Source organism: Aulonocara stuartgranti (assembly GCF_965226115.1).
Source record: "Aulonocara stuartgranti genome assembly, chromosome: 15".
Lineage (NCBI taxonomy): Eukaryota > Metazoa > Chordata > Actinopteri > Cichliformes > Cichlidae > Aulonocara > Aulonocara stuartgranti.
This window is the reverse complement of record NC_138951.1, coordinates 35,817,599-35,836,722: the sequence shown is the minus strand read 5'-3', so window position 1 is coordinate 35,836,722 and position 19,124 is coordinate 35,817,599. Positions and strand designations below refer to the sequence as shown.

General features: G+C 39.6%; 1 protein-coding gene across 1 annotated transcript; it reads left to right on the top strand.

The window, feature by feature from the left end:
- The first annotated feature begins 796 nt into the window (after nucleotides 1–796).
- On the top strand, nucleotides 797–18,287 carry il12rb1 (interleukin 12 receptor subunit beta 1). Its single transcript, XM_082504802.1, has 15 exons — nucleotides 797–985; nucleotides 1,591–1,714; nucleotides 6,107–6,258; nucleotides 6,386–6,528; nucleotides 6,615–6,654; nucleotides 6,907–7,026; nucleotides 8,029–8,105; nucleotides 8,611–8,818; nucleotides 8,901–9,047; nucleotides 9,204–9,302; nucleotides 11,577–11,732; nucleotides 11,881–12,036; nucleotides 12,465–12,534; nucleotides 12,746–12,821; nucleotides 16,194–18,287. Exons 1-15 carry the CDS (start codon nucleotides 913–915, stop codon nucleotides 16,512–16,514), a joined length of 1,962 nt encoding a protein of 653 aa, XP_082360928.1. The 5' UTR covers nucleotides 797–912; the 3' UTR covers nucleotides 16,515–18,287.
- Nucleotides 18,288–19,124: the final 837 nt, after the last annotated feature.

Below are 19,124 nucleotides of genomic sequence, written 5' to 3'. Positions count from 1 at the left end.
CGTCTTCACCAATCTTTAATATTATTATTAAATCTTTATTTATAGACATATTTCTAATCCTTGGACTTTACCGTATGATATTTTTAATTTGAGTGGAAATCTGTTGCTTTGCTGACTGTAAATGAAACGATTCAGCTTCTTATACTGTTACAGTATAGGTGCAACTACACGATTCACAAAGTGAAACTTTACATTTTAATTTTATTATTAACGCACATACATGTGCAGTTAAGGTGACGGTGTCACACGCTCCTTTCAAAGGAAATCTTTCAGTCTTTATCAAATTTATTTTGCTTTTTCAAATAAAATAGATGCACCGTTTACACCTGTGCAAAAGCCTGCACTATTTTTAGGAAACAGACAGGAAGTTGTTTGTCTGGAGCTTGTTTTTAAAGATTCAAAAGTCTCACACACACACACAAACACAGACACACAGCAGGGAGGTTAGATAGCGTTAGATATAAGGAGGTTTTAATGACTGCACACTTCTACACGTCGACGTGGGTTTAGACCTCACACGTAAAATTCAGAAAGGTTCCCTCTCACCTGATTCAAGACACTGAATGTAGGTGTGGTGAATCAGTTGCTCTAGTTTCTAGACTTTCCACTAGTTTTTCTTTGATGTGCAGTCTGGAGACAGCAGAAAACGGTGGCAGGAAAATAAAAAATGTAAAAATCAACAAATGATTTCAGTGAGTCATACAGTATACAGTATTTTGTGTATGACTGCCATTGTGACGAGCACAACCTTCCCCCACCCCTGACGCTTGTGGTTTTGTTGCTCTTCATATGAAGTGAAACAAGCCGAGACATTCTGTGACATTTCGGAGAAATACAAGTGAAGGCAGGTTATCTACATGGACTCTCGCAAACTGTAGAACGATCACCTTTCTAGACTTTCCACGATACCTCATGGAACTTTTTAAGAACAGGAGCTCACTACATGGATACGTTATGTTTATGTTCCTCACGACTCTCAGCAAAGGTAGATACAACTATGAAAACCTTTCTTCTTTGATGACCTTAAAAAGTTTACCTTCATTTAAGTGGCTTTGTGCTTTGGATTTGAGATTAACTTCATTCTGATTATATCAAATCACCTTCAAGAATGCTAATTACATGCATGAAAGTGATAGCACAATTTAGTAAAAACATCAGCCACAAAATTTTGGTTATCTTATCAGCAGTGTGTGGTTTCCACACTTTGCAGTTCACATCCGCAGTGTGCAGCGTTTCTGAAGTGTTGGCTTTTAGGTTTAAAATGTATTTGACCAATTAACTCATTCAAATAGAATGTAAGTGTGAATTTTGCACTTGTAAAGGTGAGGTAAAGTGACAAATAATGATTTAGACGTTAGATGTAGGACAACAAAACAGTGAGAAGAGTGAAAGAAAGTGTTCACTTACAGGTGTATTTCAAAAAAAATGTAAATAGTACAAGAAAATTCCAGCTTGAAATGGGACATTTGAAGCTGTTTTCTCTAAAGTGATGTGTGGTTTCTGGGGTAACGTGGCAAAGATAACCCAGACAAATCAAAGGTCCACCCGATGACATCAGTTTACATCATTTTCAAATATGTTTCTTCTTAGGTTTTGCATGCGAGGCTCCCTCGAGTCCTCAGTGCTTCAGACGAAAAGCTGAAGCTACTGTTTACACGTGCGAGTGGAGCATGAACACGACTCAAAGCGACATGACGTTTGAGCTTTACTTTAAGTGAGTATTGCTCAGTTTCAGCTCTTTGTTACTGATGTGTCCATAAAGATGTTCAGTCTGTGAAAAATACTTGATTCTACACATAAACTGTAAACCTTTGTGTGACATTCTTTTAAAAATGGGCCCATGAAGCCCAGTTGCCACAATCTTGTATATTTCTGACATTTGCTTTCTGGACATCCAGCTTCTTACAGTGAACAACTGGTTGGGTCGTTTGATGTTTCATAGTGAAAGCCAGGGGATAGGTGGGATCTTGATACCACTCTGCAACACCTGCGACTGTGCTGCAAGCCAGAGGTGTTATGTTAGAATGTGAGAAACCGTGAGGGTTTCAGCCAGCCCAGAAATCGTGAGATTTTCACATGACACTGGAACAAAATGAATTTATGATCTGAGAGGCTGTACTCCTTCAAACAGTTTAGGTCAGCTATGTAGGGCAGCTTTCATAACATGTAATCAAAATAAAGCAAATGAGGTCATGTCAGTGCTATGTCCTCTTTGTTTTTCATTTTTTATTTCCACAACAGCGAAGCCCAGAGAAAACAATTTAAGGTCACAGATTCAGCTTCTATTTTATGATGAGCGCATTTTAAATATAGTAAACTTATTCTGTCATTTTAAGTCTGACAGCCTGTGTTTACACACTGTTAGCTGGTGTTTTCATGACTGCAAACATTAGAAACACCTGTATTCAGTTTTTACATTTTACTTTATGTCAAGAGATTTATTCTAAAAGACACGTCTTCAGCTGAGAGTCAGAGAGTAGAAAGACACACGCTGCAGTTTTTACTTGCAAGGGTGGTCACAGAGTGCTCACACCAGAGTGGGGGCCCTGTGATGTGCGCTCTGTTCTTGCACTTGTCTTTATTTATATACAAAAATAATACAACAGTGAATACGTCTGCTCATAGACAGAGGAAAGTATGTGCGTATGCAAGTGTATGTGTGTGTGATTCTGAAGGACGCGGCCCCTCTTCTTGTTAGGGAGCGCAGATAAAAGTGTCCAGCTCTCCAGTGAAATTGCTTGTTCAGCTATTATCGCTGTGGGAAAGAATTTATAAAGCAAAACAAGTCTTGTAGTCGACAACAGTCTAAGTCATAAAAAGGTCATCATGCAGTATTCTATCACATGTAAACTTATATCATTAAAAGCTTATACTGACTACTTAAGTACAATTTTCCATTGACACTTTATTAGTGACTTAAATACTTGCAGTGCATTGCTTGGCTTCTGTGCATCATGCGCAAACTGCAACAGCAACAATGAAAAACAGTTACCCTGGGAGACTCATGCCTTCACTCTTGCAACCAAAAAAACAAAGAGGTGTGCACTGCTGGCAGCTGAGACGTTTAACGTTAGTAGCACAGTTTGCGCTCCCATTTGCATTCACCTCAGAACAAGCAAGTGTGCGGATGTGAGAGGAATAGAAGTATTATGCAACTTTTATTTTACGCCTCAGATTAGAAAAAAAATGCACAAAAGCACTTTTGCAACATAGGAAATTTTGTGTGTCTGCATTGTTCTGTCATCATGAGTGAAACTGCACTGCCAAACTACATATTGATAGATCTTCAAGAACAGTTACTTCTACTAAAATGGAAGGAGAGCCTACATGACCGATTAAGTCTTTTCATGATCAGAGTTATGAAAAAGAGAAAAACCTGATGAATGGCTTTGAAACTGGAAGAATACCAGATTTCAGGATTAGCATAGAGAGGGGATACTGTCATGTGAAAGAGAAGGTTTTCACAGTCCTGTTAAATACCAAATACTTTCTGCTTCCATTGGAAATAAGAGGGTAGCTAGTACCCTATAATAAATGCCCTCGATTAACTGATCATTAGCATGTGCGAGCACCTCTGCAAAATCCAACATTTCAGCATTTTGGTGATCTAGTGGTATTGATACACACTAGTCTTTTAGGCGTGAACGTCCCAACAAATTCCCTCCAAGGTCAGTCCATGCAATGCTTTGAGAAACTGCACACAAGTTGTCCCGCGTTAGAAATGTATGCAGGTGTCGCTTGTTTGGAAGGGTCACCAGGGTGACCAGGTCACCAGGTGAGCTAAATTATCGTTTGTTCTGAAACTAGAAGTTAAAATGTGTGAAGATGATTGCAAGTGAGGCATTTACTTATGGAAGCTTATAACTTATAATGTGTACCACCTGTTTAAAGCTGTCCATGACCCTAAAAATCCCCCACAGAGACTGTCGAGACCTAGTCAACTGTTTAAGAACAAAATAACGCATTAATGAGCACAGCAACAAAAAATGTCTGATGATCAGAGATACTTTACACAGTAATGAACACACAATATTTAGCCACGTACTAAACACTCTTTCATTTTGAACAGACCAGGTCATTGTTGTGGCTCTTCGGAAGGGTTTAGTGTACCAGGTTCAGCAAAGCTTAGGCTTTCAAAGCTGCAACAAACCACAAGACTTCTGTGACCATGTTCTTTGGACAGACCACACCAAAGTAGAGTTGTTTGGTCATAATGTGCCACCTGAAAACTAAACGAGCTGTAGAGCCCAGTGCAGGACTGATGATGACTTGCACTTGTTTTGCAGCCATAGGGCCTGGACACCTGGCAATTGACCACAAACTCCTCGGTTTACCAAAGTATCCTAGAGTCAAGTGCAGTGTTGGTCAAGTTATGTGAAAATAGTAATTAGTTACCAATTACTGATTACTTCTCCAAGAAAGTAATCCTATTACTTCACTGATTACTTATTTTTAAAAGTAATTAGTTACTTTATTACTTAATTACTTTTAAACAACATGATACACAACCTGAATACACAATAAAGCAATAGACACTTAAGCCCAATTCTATTTTTTCTGCATAATCCATCATATAAAATTGAATCAAATGAAAAAGTCTCTTTTTAGAACTCGTTTTATTAGTTTTAATCTTTTAACTTTATGCACATTGAATCAAGCAAAAATTAAATGATATGCAACAGTCTTTGACTTGAATAAATTCTTTAACATTTAAACCTATTTTCTGCATATTCCATCATATAAAATAAAATCATTTTTTGTGTTTACAAGTAAAGATGCAAGTAAAACACAGCAAAAATTAAATAAAATCAAAAAGTCATGGGCACTGAGTCATGTCACTCCTAAATCTATTTTCACCTGTTTTAGCAGGAGTGTCAGTGGAGGGATCCGGTTTTCTGACAAAACATCTTACTTTGGCAAACCGTCCTACCGTACATAGTATATGCACATTTCTGCTGTCACACAATAATTCCAGCAAAAATTTAAGTATGTAGGACGGTTTGCCACATAAATTAACTACCAATCAGAGTATGCTTCTAGCTCATATTCATAAAGGCGAGACGGTTTGGCACTTAATTTCACCCCTCCAAGTATACTTGTAGCTCATACTCACAAAGATAAGACGGCTTGCCACTTAATTTTGTATTGTGCGCATGCGCAGCACATGCACAGAAACAACCAGTAGGATGGTTTTTGAGGTAGGATGGATTCCCAGAATACCGGGGGTTTCTCTGGGAATTTCACATTCCAATGACAGCGTGCTAGGTGCTTGTTCAGATTTGAAGTTAGGGTTTTTATGCTGCATGGGAAGGAGTTTTCTTCCCATGCAGAGTGTACAGCAGACGCTAATGTTTTTGTCACTTTTTACAGAATCAAACTCAAAGTCACGTCATACTTCCAAGTTTTAAACGGCGCATGGTCGTTCTCTCTCGCGCACTCCATATTATCCATTGTTAATCTACCACAGATGTCGCACACTCGTACGTCAGTGTCATGAGACACTCTCACAAACAAAATCACATTTTAGTAATGCAGTGTGCTTACAGGAAAGTAACAGTAATCGAATTAATTTTTTGCAATAGTAATCCCTTACTTACTTGTTTCTTGAAAAAAGTAATCAGATTACAGTAACGCATTACTTGTAACTGCCCATCTCTGGTCAAATGTGAGGCCATCTGTCTGACAGCTAAAGCCTGGCTGAACTGTGTCATGCGACAGGACAATGATCTCAAGCACAGCAGCAGATCTCCAACAGAATGACTGAAGGGAGTTAAGGGTTTTCAATGACCCAGTCAATGACCTAACCTCAGGGACCTTAAGAGAGCTGCGCATAAACATGCCTGCAAACCTCAATGAACTGACTATTAAAGTCATATTTACCTGAGAGATACAGGTGATACAGGTGTCAATCATATCATTTAAGTTCAAGCAAGAATGTAAAGAGGTGTACTTTCTAAAATAAGAAGCTATGAAAACAGACAATGGAAAACAAACGAGTGAAACTGGATGAGAAAGGGTTAATGTACTCACGAGTTTAATGCTGAGTTTAAGTGTTTCTTTCTCCGCTGCTCCCGGGGCAGTAATGCTTTTATGTTTTTCTATGTAGTGAGACAAAATTTGGGAACATTAAGGAAACTTTCCATAATGTTGTTGAGGAACAACTCATTCAGTCGCGCAGCGTTATGATTTGGGTGGAAGCTCACATAGGAAACTCCACATGCAAATCACCAAAGACGTCTGTCATACTCCAGGACATAGGTAATGGACACCCTTTTTTTAATTACACGATTATCCATTTTGATTCACCAAACTGACACAGCCCACATTTTAATCTTGCTTTGCAGTTGAAATGTGTATTAAGCAAAGTTTCGCTTTCATTCAACAGTAAAATATGAAGCACCACAAAATATTTCAGCATCCTGGTTGAAAAACAACCTCAGCTTGAGCTGGATAGCTACAGAGAAGTATCCAGCTGTAGCAGAAGTTTGGTTCAGACGAGACGAGCACCCCACAGAACCGTGGGGAAAAGTGAGTCAGTGTTTTGTCACCAGATGTAAATTTTTGGCCTTTTTTAAACAAATCATTATTTAACCTAATTTCATTTGCTGTTACAGAGAATAATAAGTACCACCATTAACAACAATAAAGATCAGCGTGAGTACAAATATGTCTTATAGGAGTTAAAATGTCTGAAGATTGCAAGTGAGGCATTTGTTTACCTTTGTAACACCTGTTAGTGTGTGTGTGAAGCCCTCCTAGACCCTAAAAATCCCCCACAGAGACAGTCATCTGTTTAAGGACAAAGTAATGCATTTATGAGCACAGCGACAAGTATTTCTGGACAACATTTAGCCAAGTGAAACTTAGTTGAATGAGCTAAACTCTCTTTTTCTTCAATCTGAACAGACCAGGTCTTTGTTGTAAACCTTCGGAAGAGTTCAGCGTACCAGGTTCAGATCAGACACCGATCCACTATGGTCAAGAAACCACTGTGGAGTGCCTGGTCTCAGGTTGTGGTTCCTGCAGGTGAGCTAGTGTTATATACACAACCGAAGTGATGATTTTAAAAGAAAATGTGAATCTCATTGTGAATGAAATGCATATTTACACTACAATTTAATGATGCTGCACAGGATGCAATTGAAATGTTTGCCTTTTATCGCATGGAGAAAAAAAAACTACATCCTCTTTCAAATTGATGGTTTCAGGATATAAAAATAATCATTCTGACCTTAACAGGTCAAAAAAAACAAAAGTTGGTAAATGTAATCTCAGATCAACAGCCAGTGTTTGCCACAGTCTTCCCAGTGAACGTCCCAGAAATCGTCAAAAAACATAGCCCTCAGTCAGCATATTAAATGTTAAAGTCCCTGACAGTACAAGTAGAAAAAGACTAGACAAGTATGGCTTTTTTTGAAGTGCTACCAGGAGTAATAATAATAATAATAATAATAATAATAATAATAGATTGGATTTATATAGCGCTTTTCAAGGCACCCAAAGCGCTTTACAATGCCACTATTCATTCACTCTCGCATTCATACACTGGTGGAGGCAGCTACAGTAAGCATCTTCTACAGGTTCAAAAAAAACAGGGCAGCACAACTTGGGTTTTGAAAGTTGCATCAAGTTGCGTCACAAACCACAAGACTTCTGGAGTACCAGAAGTACAGACAGCATGGCACAGATGTTTGCCTCTAATGCACAGCAACACATATGGTGAAAACCAAAAACAACACATCAACTGTCGAGCACGGCGGTGGGAGGGCGATGATTTGGGCTTGTTCAGAAACCACAGGGCCTTGCCGTCTTGCACTCATTGAGTCAACCATAAACTTCCGTGTATACCAACGTACTGTAGTCAGGAATGTGAGGCCATCTGTCTCATAGCGTTCTTTTTTAAAATTGTGTCATAAAACAGAGCAATGATGCCAAGTAACTTCTGCCCTGTTCAGTCCACTCTAGCATTCTTCTTATAGGATGGTAAATTCATGCATCTCAAAAAAGTCTTTTTTGTTTTCATTACAGAACTTGTACATGAGCCTAATGTTACCATGACAATAACACATTTCAATGGCACTCGAAAGGTGACACTAACGTGGATGGTAAGTCAACTCACGATAAATGGTCTGTATTTATATAGCGCTTTACTAGTCCCTATGGACCCCAAAGCGCTTTACACGCCCAGTCATTCACCCATTCACACACATGTGATGGCAAGCTACATTGTAACCACCCTGGGGTGCACTGACAGAGGCGAGGCTGCTGGACACTGGCACCACCAGTAGGCAACGGGTGAAGTGTCTCGCCTAAGGACACAATGACCAAAGCTGTCCAAGCCGGGGCTCGAACCGGCAACCTTCCGATTACAAGGCGAACTCCCAACTCTTGAGCCACGATCGCCCCAAAAAGAGCAGGAGCGGTGGATGGAACTGAATTTGTGAAAATACTTGGCTGTAAACGGCACTTCATCCATCAGTTTCTACCACTTTTTTTTTTACATTTTCATCCACTACTCCCTGGACAGTGTTGAAACAGTTGAATACAGTATTTTCTTGTCTAGTCGGTCAAGCTGCATTTGTCTCAACAAAGCGCCCTCTTGTTCTTCAGCCAATGCCAGTAGGAGCAGCAGTGAGAAATGTGACATCGAATTCTTCGCAGTGTATTTGCACCAAGACCGTATATCACAACGACCATACTATTTACACATTTGTGTCGTACTCGGCTGCCAACATCTCTGTTATTGCCAAAAATGATGTGAGCGTGTCTCCTCCGGCAATCCTGCAAGTACCAGCTGAACCTGCATCAGATTTAGAAGGTAGGCGTGTAAAATGCATAGATATCAATATTGTGTATATTTATGTTCAAGTAGACCACAAAGCTGAATTTCTCTCTGGCAGCTTGCAACAAAACTTTGGCTTATAAAGAAATAAACAGGAGAACTTGTCTTGAGTGGTACGAGCTTCAAGATGCAAGTCCAGTGCCAAAAAATGTGATAACCTTAACAGGAAAGATGGGTAAAAAGAAGAAAAAAGAAGTTAGAAAGAGTAAGTTGTCTATTAAGTATGTTTAAGTTTGTTCCCTTTGTTCATGAAACGATTAAGATTGTACTCTCATTCATCTTATGTTTATGCCACCTTGTTTTCAAAATGATGGCATTAAAAACACCGTAGACCAAAGCAGCCTTTGTGTTTCTGTTACAGACCTGAAGGACTACATCCGTTACCTCTACTTTGAACACAGATGTCAACATGGGAGACCACAGACAGTTAAAATGTGCTTCTTTTATCAAAAAGAAGGTGGTAAGTGCTTTCATGAAAGCATACATGTGCAAGGTTTCTACAGACTTTCCCTACCAGCTAGGAGGACTGCAACAAGTCAACCACATTAAAGAGCACATGCATGCACGTATAGATTAACTAAAGGGGAGAGCGAGGCCGGCTGGCACATTTTTTACTGTGTGATATTTCTCTGTCATGTGGTGAGATAAAATGGTCAAACCGACAAAAAGATAAACATCTCAGAAAGAAAAAAATATTCAAAGATGACTGCTGAAAGGGGGATTCATGAATAAAATTACTCAGTCACGGCAGGATTTGTGAAAAACACAGCTTGTTTTCAGCTACACATGTCCGACCTTAAACATCAGTGAACAGCAAAAATATTGCAATATTTTTCCATTCATTCATCCATCAGTTTATTTTCTTAGCCAGTTGAGGGTTGTTAGGGCTGGGCGCAGGGTACACCCTACTCAGGTCGCCAGTATATCGCTGGACCAAGAAACAGACAATCAGTTTGCACCGATTACACACTAGTTAACCTAACGCACGCCTAAGTACCCACACAGTGTGAGCATGCAAACGGCACACAGAAAGCCCCCAGGTGGCCGTTAGATGGGCACGACTTGTAAGAATGATAAAACGTTTTCATTAAATGAATACGCCCGTCATTCTCCAGCTCAAAATGACCTCTTCAGGCGTCGGTGATTTATTCAAACACAACATTAATACCACAATTAAATCCTATTTTTTTTTTCAATCTTAACGCTATTTGCTATTTAATCTCAGTATTTAATATGAAATAATGAAGTCATGCATCAAATGCAACAGCACAAAAAGCTCTCAGCATAAAAGCATGAATAAATATTGTGCTGCAGTAGATTCAGTCTTCTTTGAAGACAGACTGCAAACTAAAAGATTACCCACAAACCTCAGGATAGGCAGGGAGATGACCCCGCTCACTTTACTGAGATAATCTGCAAACTTTTGGAGACTGAGAGTCAATGACTATGTAAAAATATCTCAACTCCGTAATGTGTTTGACAGTGACATGAATGTTTTTAATTATTCTGGTTGATGCAGTGAAAGACTCAATGGCTGCTCTTCTCTATCAGCCTGTCAAGGCAGCTGCACCTTCAGCTGCAATGCCAACAAACCATGCATATAGCATTTCGTCAGAGATGCCCCAGATAGTGAGGCTTTCTAAGATCTCACGTTTGTAGAGAATTCAGGTGTTGTTTGGGCTGTAAACTCTTTCAAGGTGCAGTACTCAAAAACAGAGGGGAAGATACATTTTTATTCACACTAGGGATTAAAGAAGAACAGAGACACGTAGTTCAAAAGCAAAGGGAATCACCCATCATCGCCAGGAATTATCACTAATAATAATACATTTTCTATATCGCTGTGGGTAGAAAAGGTATTTAGAGGGAGGGGGCTTTTGATTGTTTTGTGTTCACATTGCAAAATTGAAAAGTTGGACTCTTCTCAAATTTTGCAACCTTCAGCAAGCTCTCAGCTCCTAGCCATCATAATTACGGCAGCAGATACAGACCTTGGTCAGTTTGAACAACAGCATCACTTAAGTATTGAATTGACTGATTTAATTAAGCAAATAGGTAAAAGCCTTTCAGTAGAATAATTACTGCAATGATTAATATGTTTTAGCTAGCAAAGGTAAACTATCGTGATGACTGTGATCAGATATCACTTTAAATCATAAACAATCAACAGTAGAACACAAGGCTAAGATTAGCAGTGAAAGTAAGAACATTAACACACAGTGTAAATGGGGTAAAGGGAGGTGTACTAAACAGCTGTGCAATCTTAAGAAAACCACTTATTAGTGAGACAGTGCTTTAGTTTGCAGCAGAAAGATTGAAGTAAAGGTCATGTGGTCTGATGGGCGATTAGGTAATAAAATGTAATGATGCACCAACCTGTGGGGCCAGTGTTGTGATCTGTGGGTGTTTCAGTTGGTCTGGACTAGGTTCTGCTACTTTAAGTACCGTAGTGCCCTTTACCTGCTCAAGTACATATTAATTGTGAGTTGTGGGCCAGTTAGCATGCGTAAAATTTAGTTCCCAAGATTTGCTAAAGTGAGAAGCTAACATGCTAATTACGATATATTACTGAATCCAAGTTTAGACCAGTTCTCTAGGCAGTTAACATTAAGCTGAACAAAAAAAACGACGTGCACCACACACTCATCGAGTGCAAATCAAAATCACTGAGCACAATACATTTTGTTTCCTTCTGCAAAAGGATTATTATTTTAATTCTTTTTTTAAATTTTAGTACCACTGAAGGAACCTCAGGAGGTCGCCACATTTGACGAAACAGACATTTCTGCTGACCTGTCCTGGAAAGCGATTCCTCTTGCGTACCAGCAAGGCTTCCTGACACATTACCGCCTGTGCTGGGTAAAAATCAGTTCACAGGATGAGCCCGAAGGTGTGAAAATCACTTCTTTGAACTCTAACTGCTTCTAAGTTCTGCAAAAGGAAACACTAACTGACATTGAGAAACATAAATTTCCAAACTGTAATAACGAAATTGTTTGTCTTTTTTTTCCCTGCTTTTTCTGGGGGGGGGCTGTTAGCGTGCGACAACATACCAGCTTCAGAGACTAGATACCACCTGGAAAACTTGAAAGCTGGAAGCAAATATAACATCACCCTAGCTGGGGTGACACAAGTGGGAGAAGGGCCTGAAGCCACAGCAATCATCAACACCAAGCCAGGAAAACCAATGAATGGTATCAGAGCGAACTCTCACGTTAAAATAATTTGTTTTTAGTAAAGCTAATATATGTTAGCAAGGTTTTTTCCTTAGGAACTCTAACCAGCTTTGATTTGCATAAATATTTTATGGTACAAACTTACCATATGTAATGATTGCTGTGAGATTTTAGCTTCATTTATCAAATACGTTTCAATATATAGTTTTTGAAAAATTGTCATTGCTACCTTCAAGATATTCACGCTCCACGCTTGAACATGAATATCTTAAGAAGTAATAAAGTGAAACAGTTTTTCACAGAGCTGTGGTATAAAGTTGAGTTCAAACTTTATATTTCAAAGAATGAACTCATTATATTAGTTCAAACCTTGGAGCTAATTTTTTTGTAAAACTCAGATATGGTCTAGCAGAATTACTAATTTTCTCCTCTCCTCCCCGTATTAGTGTGGTTGAGTTTCGGCTTGCTGTTTGTCTTCTTTTTATTCTCAACAACGTGCACCGTTGTCTTGAAGAAGTAAGTAAACTTTTTTTCCCATTTTAAAAACAAACCTGCAGACTACAATATGCATACAGTATGTTTGTTTAGTACTTGTGAAAGACAAGTGAAACATGGTCAGCAGCCACTGTCATTGTAACTTCTGATCATCAGACGTGTCTCTTAATTGTCTAAGAAAGTAAAAGTTTCTCATGAAGTTCTTGTTTATCTGTTTTTTTTTCATCTTTAGGATCAAAGTCAAGATTTTTCCTCCTGTGCCAAAGCCTGTTATTACAGATTTCATCCCCCATCAATCAAAGACTCAGGTAAAAGGCCATTGCTTGGATTTGCAGCTGTTAAGGATTTGATGTTCGTTCCCAGTGTGGTTATTTAGGTAGTTATAGTCAAAGAAATTTGGGGGTTTAAACAGTTTTGCTAATTGGTTGGTGTTTTGGTGGTTCTGTGGATTGGAGGTGGAGAGCTTGGCTTTTTTGATCCCTGATTACTGAAATATCATCCTCTCAGGGATATTTGAGTGTGTGTGAGAGTTTGTCCTGCAATCTTAATGAGAAGGCATTCAACTGCGCACTTTGAGGTCCGTCGGAGTATGGGGTATCAGTCCCTGTATAATCACTGTGAGAGGTCGGTCTGCATCTCCAGATGTCACTGATTCTGTTTATGGGGAGGTTAAGGGTGTTTGTTTTGGTGGTCTCGGGATATCTTCTCTGCTCTTTGCAGATGATGTGGTTTGTTATGGTTTAATCAGGTATGTCCTCTCACTCACACTGGGATTGTTTGAGGCTGAGTGTGAAGCAACTGGGATGAGAATTCACAGTGACACTCCTTGGCTAAGCCGCTGCAGCTGGAAAAGGGTCCACTCTGGGTTAGGAATGAGTTTCTGCCACAAGGGGAGAAATTTAAGTATCTTGTGGTATTGTTCATGAGGGGAGAGGGGACACTGGTAGATAGATTTCTGCAGCGTCTGCAGTGAACTGAATGCTGTGACAGTCTGCTGCAGTGAAGAAAATGGATGAATGGTTTCCAAATTTACACACTTGTGAAGGTCCACTTGATGCAGATATCATCATCAGATGGTGAGCATGAGACTCTGTCCATGTAGACATTAAAATACAGTGCAGGGGCCCTTCGGTCAAGTGGAGTTGTAAAAGTATAATAGTACTGAACTCATGGTGAGCCTTGTGCAGGACTTACAGTCCTACAGTGTGTCCATCATGCACAGGACTTTGGCTACACAGTGAAAGACCAAAGTAACCAAAGCAGGCATGCTTGCATGCAACCCTCAAAAGCCAAAAGCGTGTAGCCCAACTACATGTAGGTGCAATGCAAACTAGCTTAAAGCTGGGCTTGAACAGGAAAGAAATTTTGATTTCACAACAAGCATGGAAAAAAATTAGAAATTTAAAAAGATAAGAAGAAGATGAGAAGAAGGATATGGACTGATTTTTATATAGTGCTTTTCTACTCTCCCGCAGCACTCGAAGCACTGGAGAGCTTTCATTGTTTTCAGTACTCGGCAAAGAAATATATCAGTTAATACTTCTGTGCTCTTCATGGGAGAGGCGAAGCAAATGTAACAGCAAAAGCACAAAGACAAGCACACTTACCCCCCACTGCACAGCACATGTAGACGGGTGTCTGTAAAGCTCTGTGCAACACCAATGCACAAAAATGTTCCATGCATTATGGTTGATGTGTTGGTCCATTTTATACTCACGTTTATGGGACGCTTTGCATGCTGTAGTCTCCAAAACGATGGTTCCCGCTTCAGTTTTGTAATAGAAACAGAAGAAGTGAAAACAGGATGCAACTTTCCAAGTTTTTCTGCAGAACGTGTCATTATTTTTAGTTTTTACTGCAGTTTCAACTCTTTTCCTTCTCAGATTCTCAAATTTATGCATGATAAAAACCAAAATGACACCAAAGCACACAGTGTAGCATTTGGAGTTTAATTTTTTCCCACGTGCTTCCATTAACAATGGTGTTACCAGTTAGCATAGACTGGTAACTGGTGTTACCAGTTAGCATAGACTGTCTGTTAGTCTGGGGGCTTTCACTCCATGGGACCATCATTCACTGACTTCTATTTTTCATTGTTTTCTTTTTTCTTTACTGTTTGGTTGGACTTTCTGTCAGAAAGCCCTGAGGCAGATTTCTCTCAAGTGCAACAAGTTCCTCTTCTGTTTTCTCAGTTACCAGCATGACTAGTCCAAACCACCCCAGGTACTGTGAAGGCAGCTGTTCTCATTTACATGACCACAGCAGGTTTTGACCTGCTTAAAAAGCTATTGTTGTTTTCTCTTGTGAGGCCGGGCTGAACTTTTCATGTTTCTGAAGTCTGCTCCAAATTGTTGCTCGATGCATCCAGTTTGCTTTAATTAGCCTTTAACCTCCTAGGACCCGGCATCCACATATGTGGACATCACATTTTGGGTTATTTAGACCAAAAGTCTCAAGGGCCTGATATCCGCTTATGAGGACATCATACTGCTACTGTTCTATTGAAATTTTAAACGAATATCCTCATATGTGGCTCTCATTTTTCTTAGAAACAAAAAATAGGTAAAAATAAATAAATCTGGTAATTCTTTGTTTTTACATTCATCAGGTCCCAATCACCCCAAATATCAAAGAGAAATTAAAAATGCATGCCGTGGAAGAGTCTGGGTCTTAGGAGGTTAATATTGATCACAGTGTTCTCAGGCCAAGAAAATCATTGCACATACATTGGAAAGGCAAGCACCTGTATATATAATTTACTGAAGTTTAAACAAAGAACAAGCAAAGAGGTCCAGGAAACTGCAGACCTGACTGTGATGAGATATTATGCTCTCAAGATCTAGACTATAAAATCGATTCCCCACTGACCTTTGTAACTGCTAAATGGAATAAGTTTGAAATCATAGGGACGGAGGCCATTCTTGAATAAAAGGCATGAGACAGTCCATGTGGAGTTTGGTAAACTGCATGTAAAGTTCTCAAAACGCATGAGAAAAAAGATCATCTAGGTCAAAAACATAACTATGAGGGCAGAACTCAAAGCACTATGTCTGGGAAACAGTAACAAGAAGTAAAACTGCAAATGATGGAAAGTTGAATGTCTGTGGTTGCTAAGTGGGCATTGCTGAAATGACTGGATGCTTTGGCCAAATATTTTTCCAGCAAATACTCTGACCGATCTATTGAAAGCCAATGTGGCAGAACCACAGACTTTTCATTTGACCAAAAAGCAGAACTGTCGACTGCGTGCAAGAGAAGTATGCAGCCACAGTACCATGACCAGTGATGGGTGGACCACTGTTTTGACCATTGTCAATTTTTTTTTGCCGAATGTGACATGTGCCCTATTGAAAAAGACAAAACATAAGCAACTGAGACAAAAATGAGCTCAACTCATTGCGTCAGTGAAAACAGTACACAAAGGGTGTGTATGTATAAAACCTGTACGTACCTTTCAACACTGATGGTCCTTTTATCAGATGTGCACACTGGTCCCCCTCCTTTTTTAGGACACCGCTTCGATGTTTTCCAAAAAGAGTTTCAAATTTTAATTTGTCTGACCACAGAATATTTTCAATGAGCTTTAACCCACATTTTCATATCTACAACTGATAAAACCTTTTATCCCATGTAATTACAAATACTTACTAAATCTGTTCTCTGATAATGTGATAAAACAGGAAATCCTAGAGAAGAAAGAGGAGGTGCACGATGAGCTGACGCTGCTCAAACTTTATCCAGAGGGAAAGTCTGTCTCAGAGGAAGCAGAAGATGTCCGCGTTCTCAGGGACGAGTGGGACGATGGGACTGATGAGGACGTAGACCACGACAGGAGTACCTTGGAAGAATGCAGCGACGACTGTTCGAGCCCCGGCTCTACAGATGAGGAGCAGAGGAATTCCAAAGGAGAAATTACGGACCTTGAGCAAGTGGACAATGAGCTTGCCATGCTGATATACAAGAACGGCTTGGTGTTTGACATGAAGACAGAATTACCTTAAATGGATTTAACTAAAGACTTTTCAGCATCACAGCACAAAAGAACCTAAGCACTTGCTGACCGAATGAAGGATCTTAGCAATAATATATTAATCAGCAAAAGTATTTTGCTGTTTTTTTTAATTTGACATTAACGGACTATCTTGTTTGTTCATTGACATACAGTAGGGGAAATGATTATTTGATCCACTGTGAATGTTTAAGTTTGCTTACTTTGCAAAGACATTTTTATGGTACTTTCATTTTGTATGCAACTGAGTGAAATAGGTATTTAATCATAACTTAGTACTTAGTGAAGAAACCCTTGTTGGGAAGCACAGCGCTAAAACTTTTCTTAGGTTTAGACACATCCCAGGAAAGGTTTTGGCCCACTCCTCTTTATGGACACTCTCTAAATGCTTTAGGTCTTTTTGCTGCCTCTTGGCACAGACGCCTCAGCTCCTTCCACTCAGGTCTGGAGACCGGCTAGGACACTTCCTGACCTTAATATGCTCCTTCTTTAGCCACTTCTCTGGCAGTATGTTTTGGGTCGGTGCCATGCTGGAAGACCCATCCATGACCAATCTTCAGTGTTTTGTCAGAGGGAAGGAGGTCCTCATCCAAGATTTTATGGTATATGGCCCTGCCCATTGGTCCCTTAATGACCTGAAGCCGTCCTGCACCCTTAGCAGAAAAACAGCACCAAAGCATAATGTTTCAGCCTCCGTGCTTCACTGTCGGGATGGTGATATTTGAGTCATACTCAGCATTTCTCTTTAGTTTCATGTGAGCACTGCACTTTCTGCCAGGCCTCCTCTGAATCATTTAGATGTTCACAGATATTAACTTTAAAACAGGCATGTACATGTGCCTTCTTAAGAAGGGGGAACTTGCAGGCATTGTAAGATTTCAATCCATTGTGGTGTAGTGCATTGATGGTTAACAAGCTCTTCCTGTGTAGTTTTGGGCCAATTCGTCACCTTTCTCCTGATCATCCTCACCCCACGAGACAACCTCTTGCACGGATCCAGATCAAGGGTGATTGATGGTCATTTTATATTTTATTTCCTCGATTTCCCACACTTGTTTCTGACGTCCTCTGAAGGCTCTTTGGGTGTGGTTTATACACATAGTGAGTTGAGATCAGGAGTATCTGTACTTGATTGATTTACTGTCATTGAATCAATTAATCAATCCATGGGAGTCAGAATTCCGGCTAGGTTATAGGGTATCTGTAGAATGCACTCCACACACACTGGTTATGCTCACAAGTTTATTTAGGGTTTTATGCAACAACCCACAGTCTGGTCAGCACTGGTCTCAGCTTTTCCAACCCTCCTCTCTGGTCTTCCACCTCACTAAAAAGGGAAAAAGACTGTCATCAGTCCAAAAGCCACCAGCTGTGCTCTCACCTGCCTCCCCAGCACTGCCCCGTTGAGCTCACTGCACCACTCCTCCCCTGCAGCTAAGCCAGGGACCACACCTCCGTCACAGTATCAAATACTTACTTCACTCAATGACGTACAAATGAATTTATAACGTTCATGTAATGTGTTTTTTTTTTCACCTTTCTACACTAAAATGAAACTTCCATAGAAATGAGAGACTTTAATTATTTTCTTTGTAAGGGACGACATGTGCAAATTCAGCAAGGGATCAAATAATTAGTGCCCCCCACTGTAAGGAGGCCAGTACATGAAAGAAGGAGGGTTAAACATTCTCATACTTTATCACTTTACAGTGTCAATAAATGTTTGTTTGTTTTTATTTGTGGAATAAAGAAATCTTTGTTAATATTTGTTTGACTTTTTCAAACTTTCTAAAAAGCAAATTTGCCTCAATGGTTTTAGTTCATTGCCGTTATCTTGAGGCAACAACGTGAAACTGTCAGACACAAGCTACCAAAGGATAATTCAGTCAGTTGCAATTTGCTTTAAGTGCTGACTTTAATTATCCATCATACACTTGCTGTGAAAGAAAGCAGATTTGTATTATTATTATTCAAAGCAAAAGTTAATTCACTTTTTGCAGTATGTTTTTGCAATGACAAGAAAATAAAACAAAAACAACTCATGTTGGCCAGTGTAATGTAACAGGAAAGACAGAGAAGCTGTGTTTATGATCGCTGAGCAGTACAAATGTGAGCCTGTTGAGAGGTAATGGTATGATAGGAAGTGGTCGCAAAAAAGAAAACCCAGTGACCTTAAAAAAGGCAGCTCATCAAAAACCACATTACTCATTACTAAAGAGACTTCTGTGGCATTCAGATCGAAAGTTACATTGTTCAGAGTAGAGCGTGTCCTGTTTAATTCTCAAAAAGTGATGACAACCTACTTGCGTTTCCCACCCTGCTGCAATTTGCATTCCCAGAACTGGAAGAAGAAAGGATTTTCCTACTTCAGATTTTAAGAATAAAAGAAGCAAGATGATCACTCTGTTCTGTTGTGTGTTCATTTCTTACCACAGAGATTAAAATCGTCTGGTCAGAGCAGAAGATTTTAATCTCTGTGGTAAGAAAAAAAGCCATCTGATAAGCAATGCCTGTGGTTAAAATACTATCACAGGATACCATAGTGTATGTATAAATAAAGTACAGTCATGCTCATAGTTTAACTGAAGTTTCAGTTTTTATC

Excerpts from the sequence above, each read along its gene's own strand:
- il12rb1 (XM_082504802.1), top strand. The coding sequence starts at position 913 with ATGGAACTTTTTAAGAACAGGAGCTCACTACATGGATACGTTATGTTT. Across the intron at positions 8,819-8,900 it reads ACCTGCATCAGATTTAGAAG|CTTGCAACAAAACTTTGGCT; the intron begins GTAGGCGTGTAA and ends TCTCTCTGGCAG. Across the intron at positions 11,733-11,880 it reads TTCACAGGATGAGCCCGAAG|CGTGCGACAACATACCAGCT; the intron begins GTGTGAAAATCA and ends GGGGGCTGTTAG.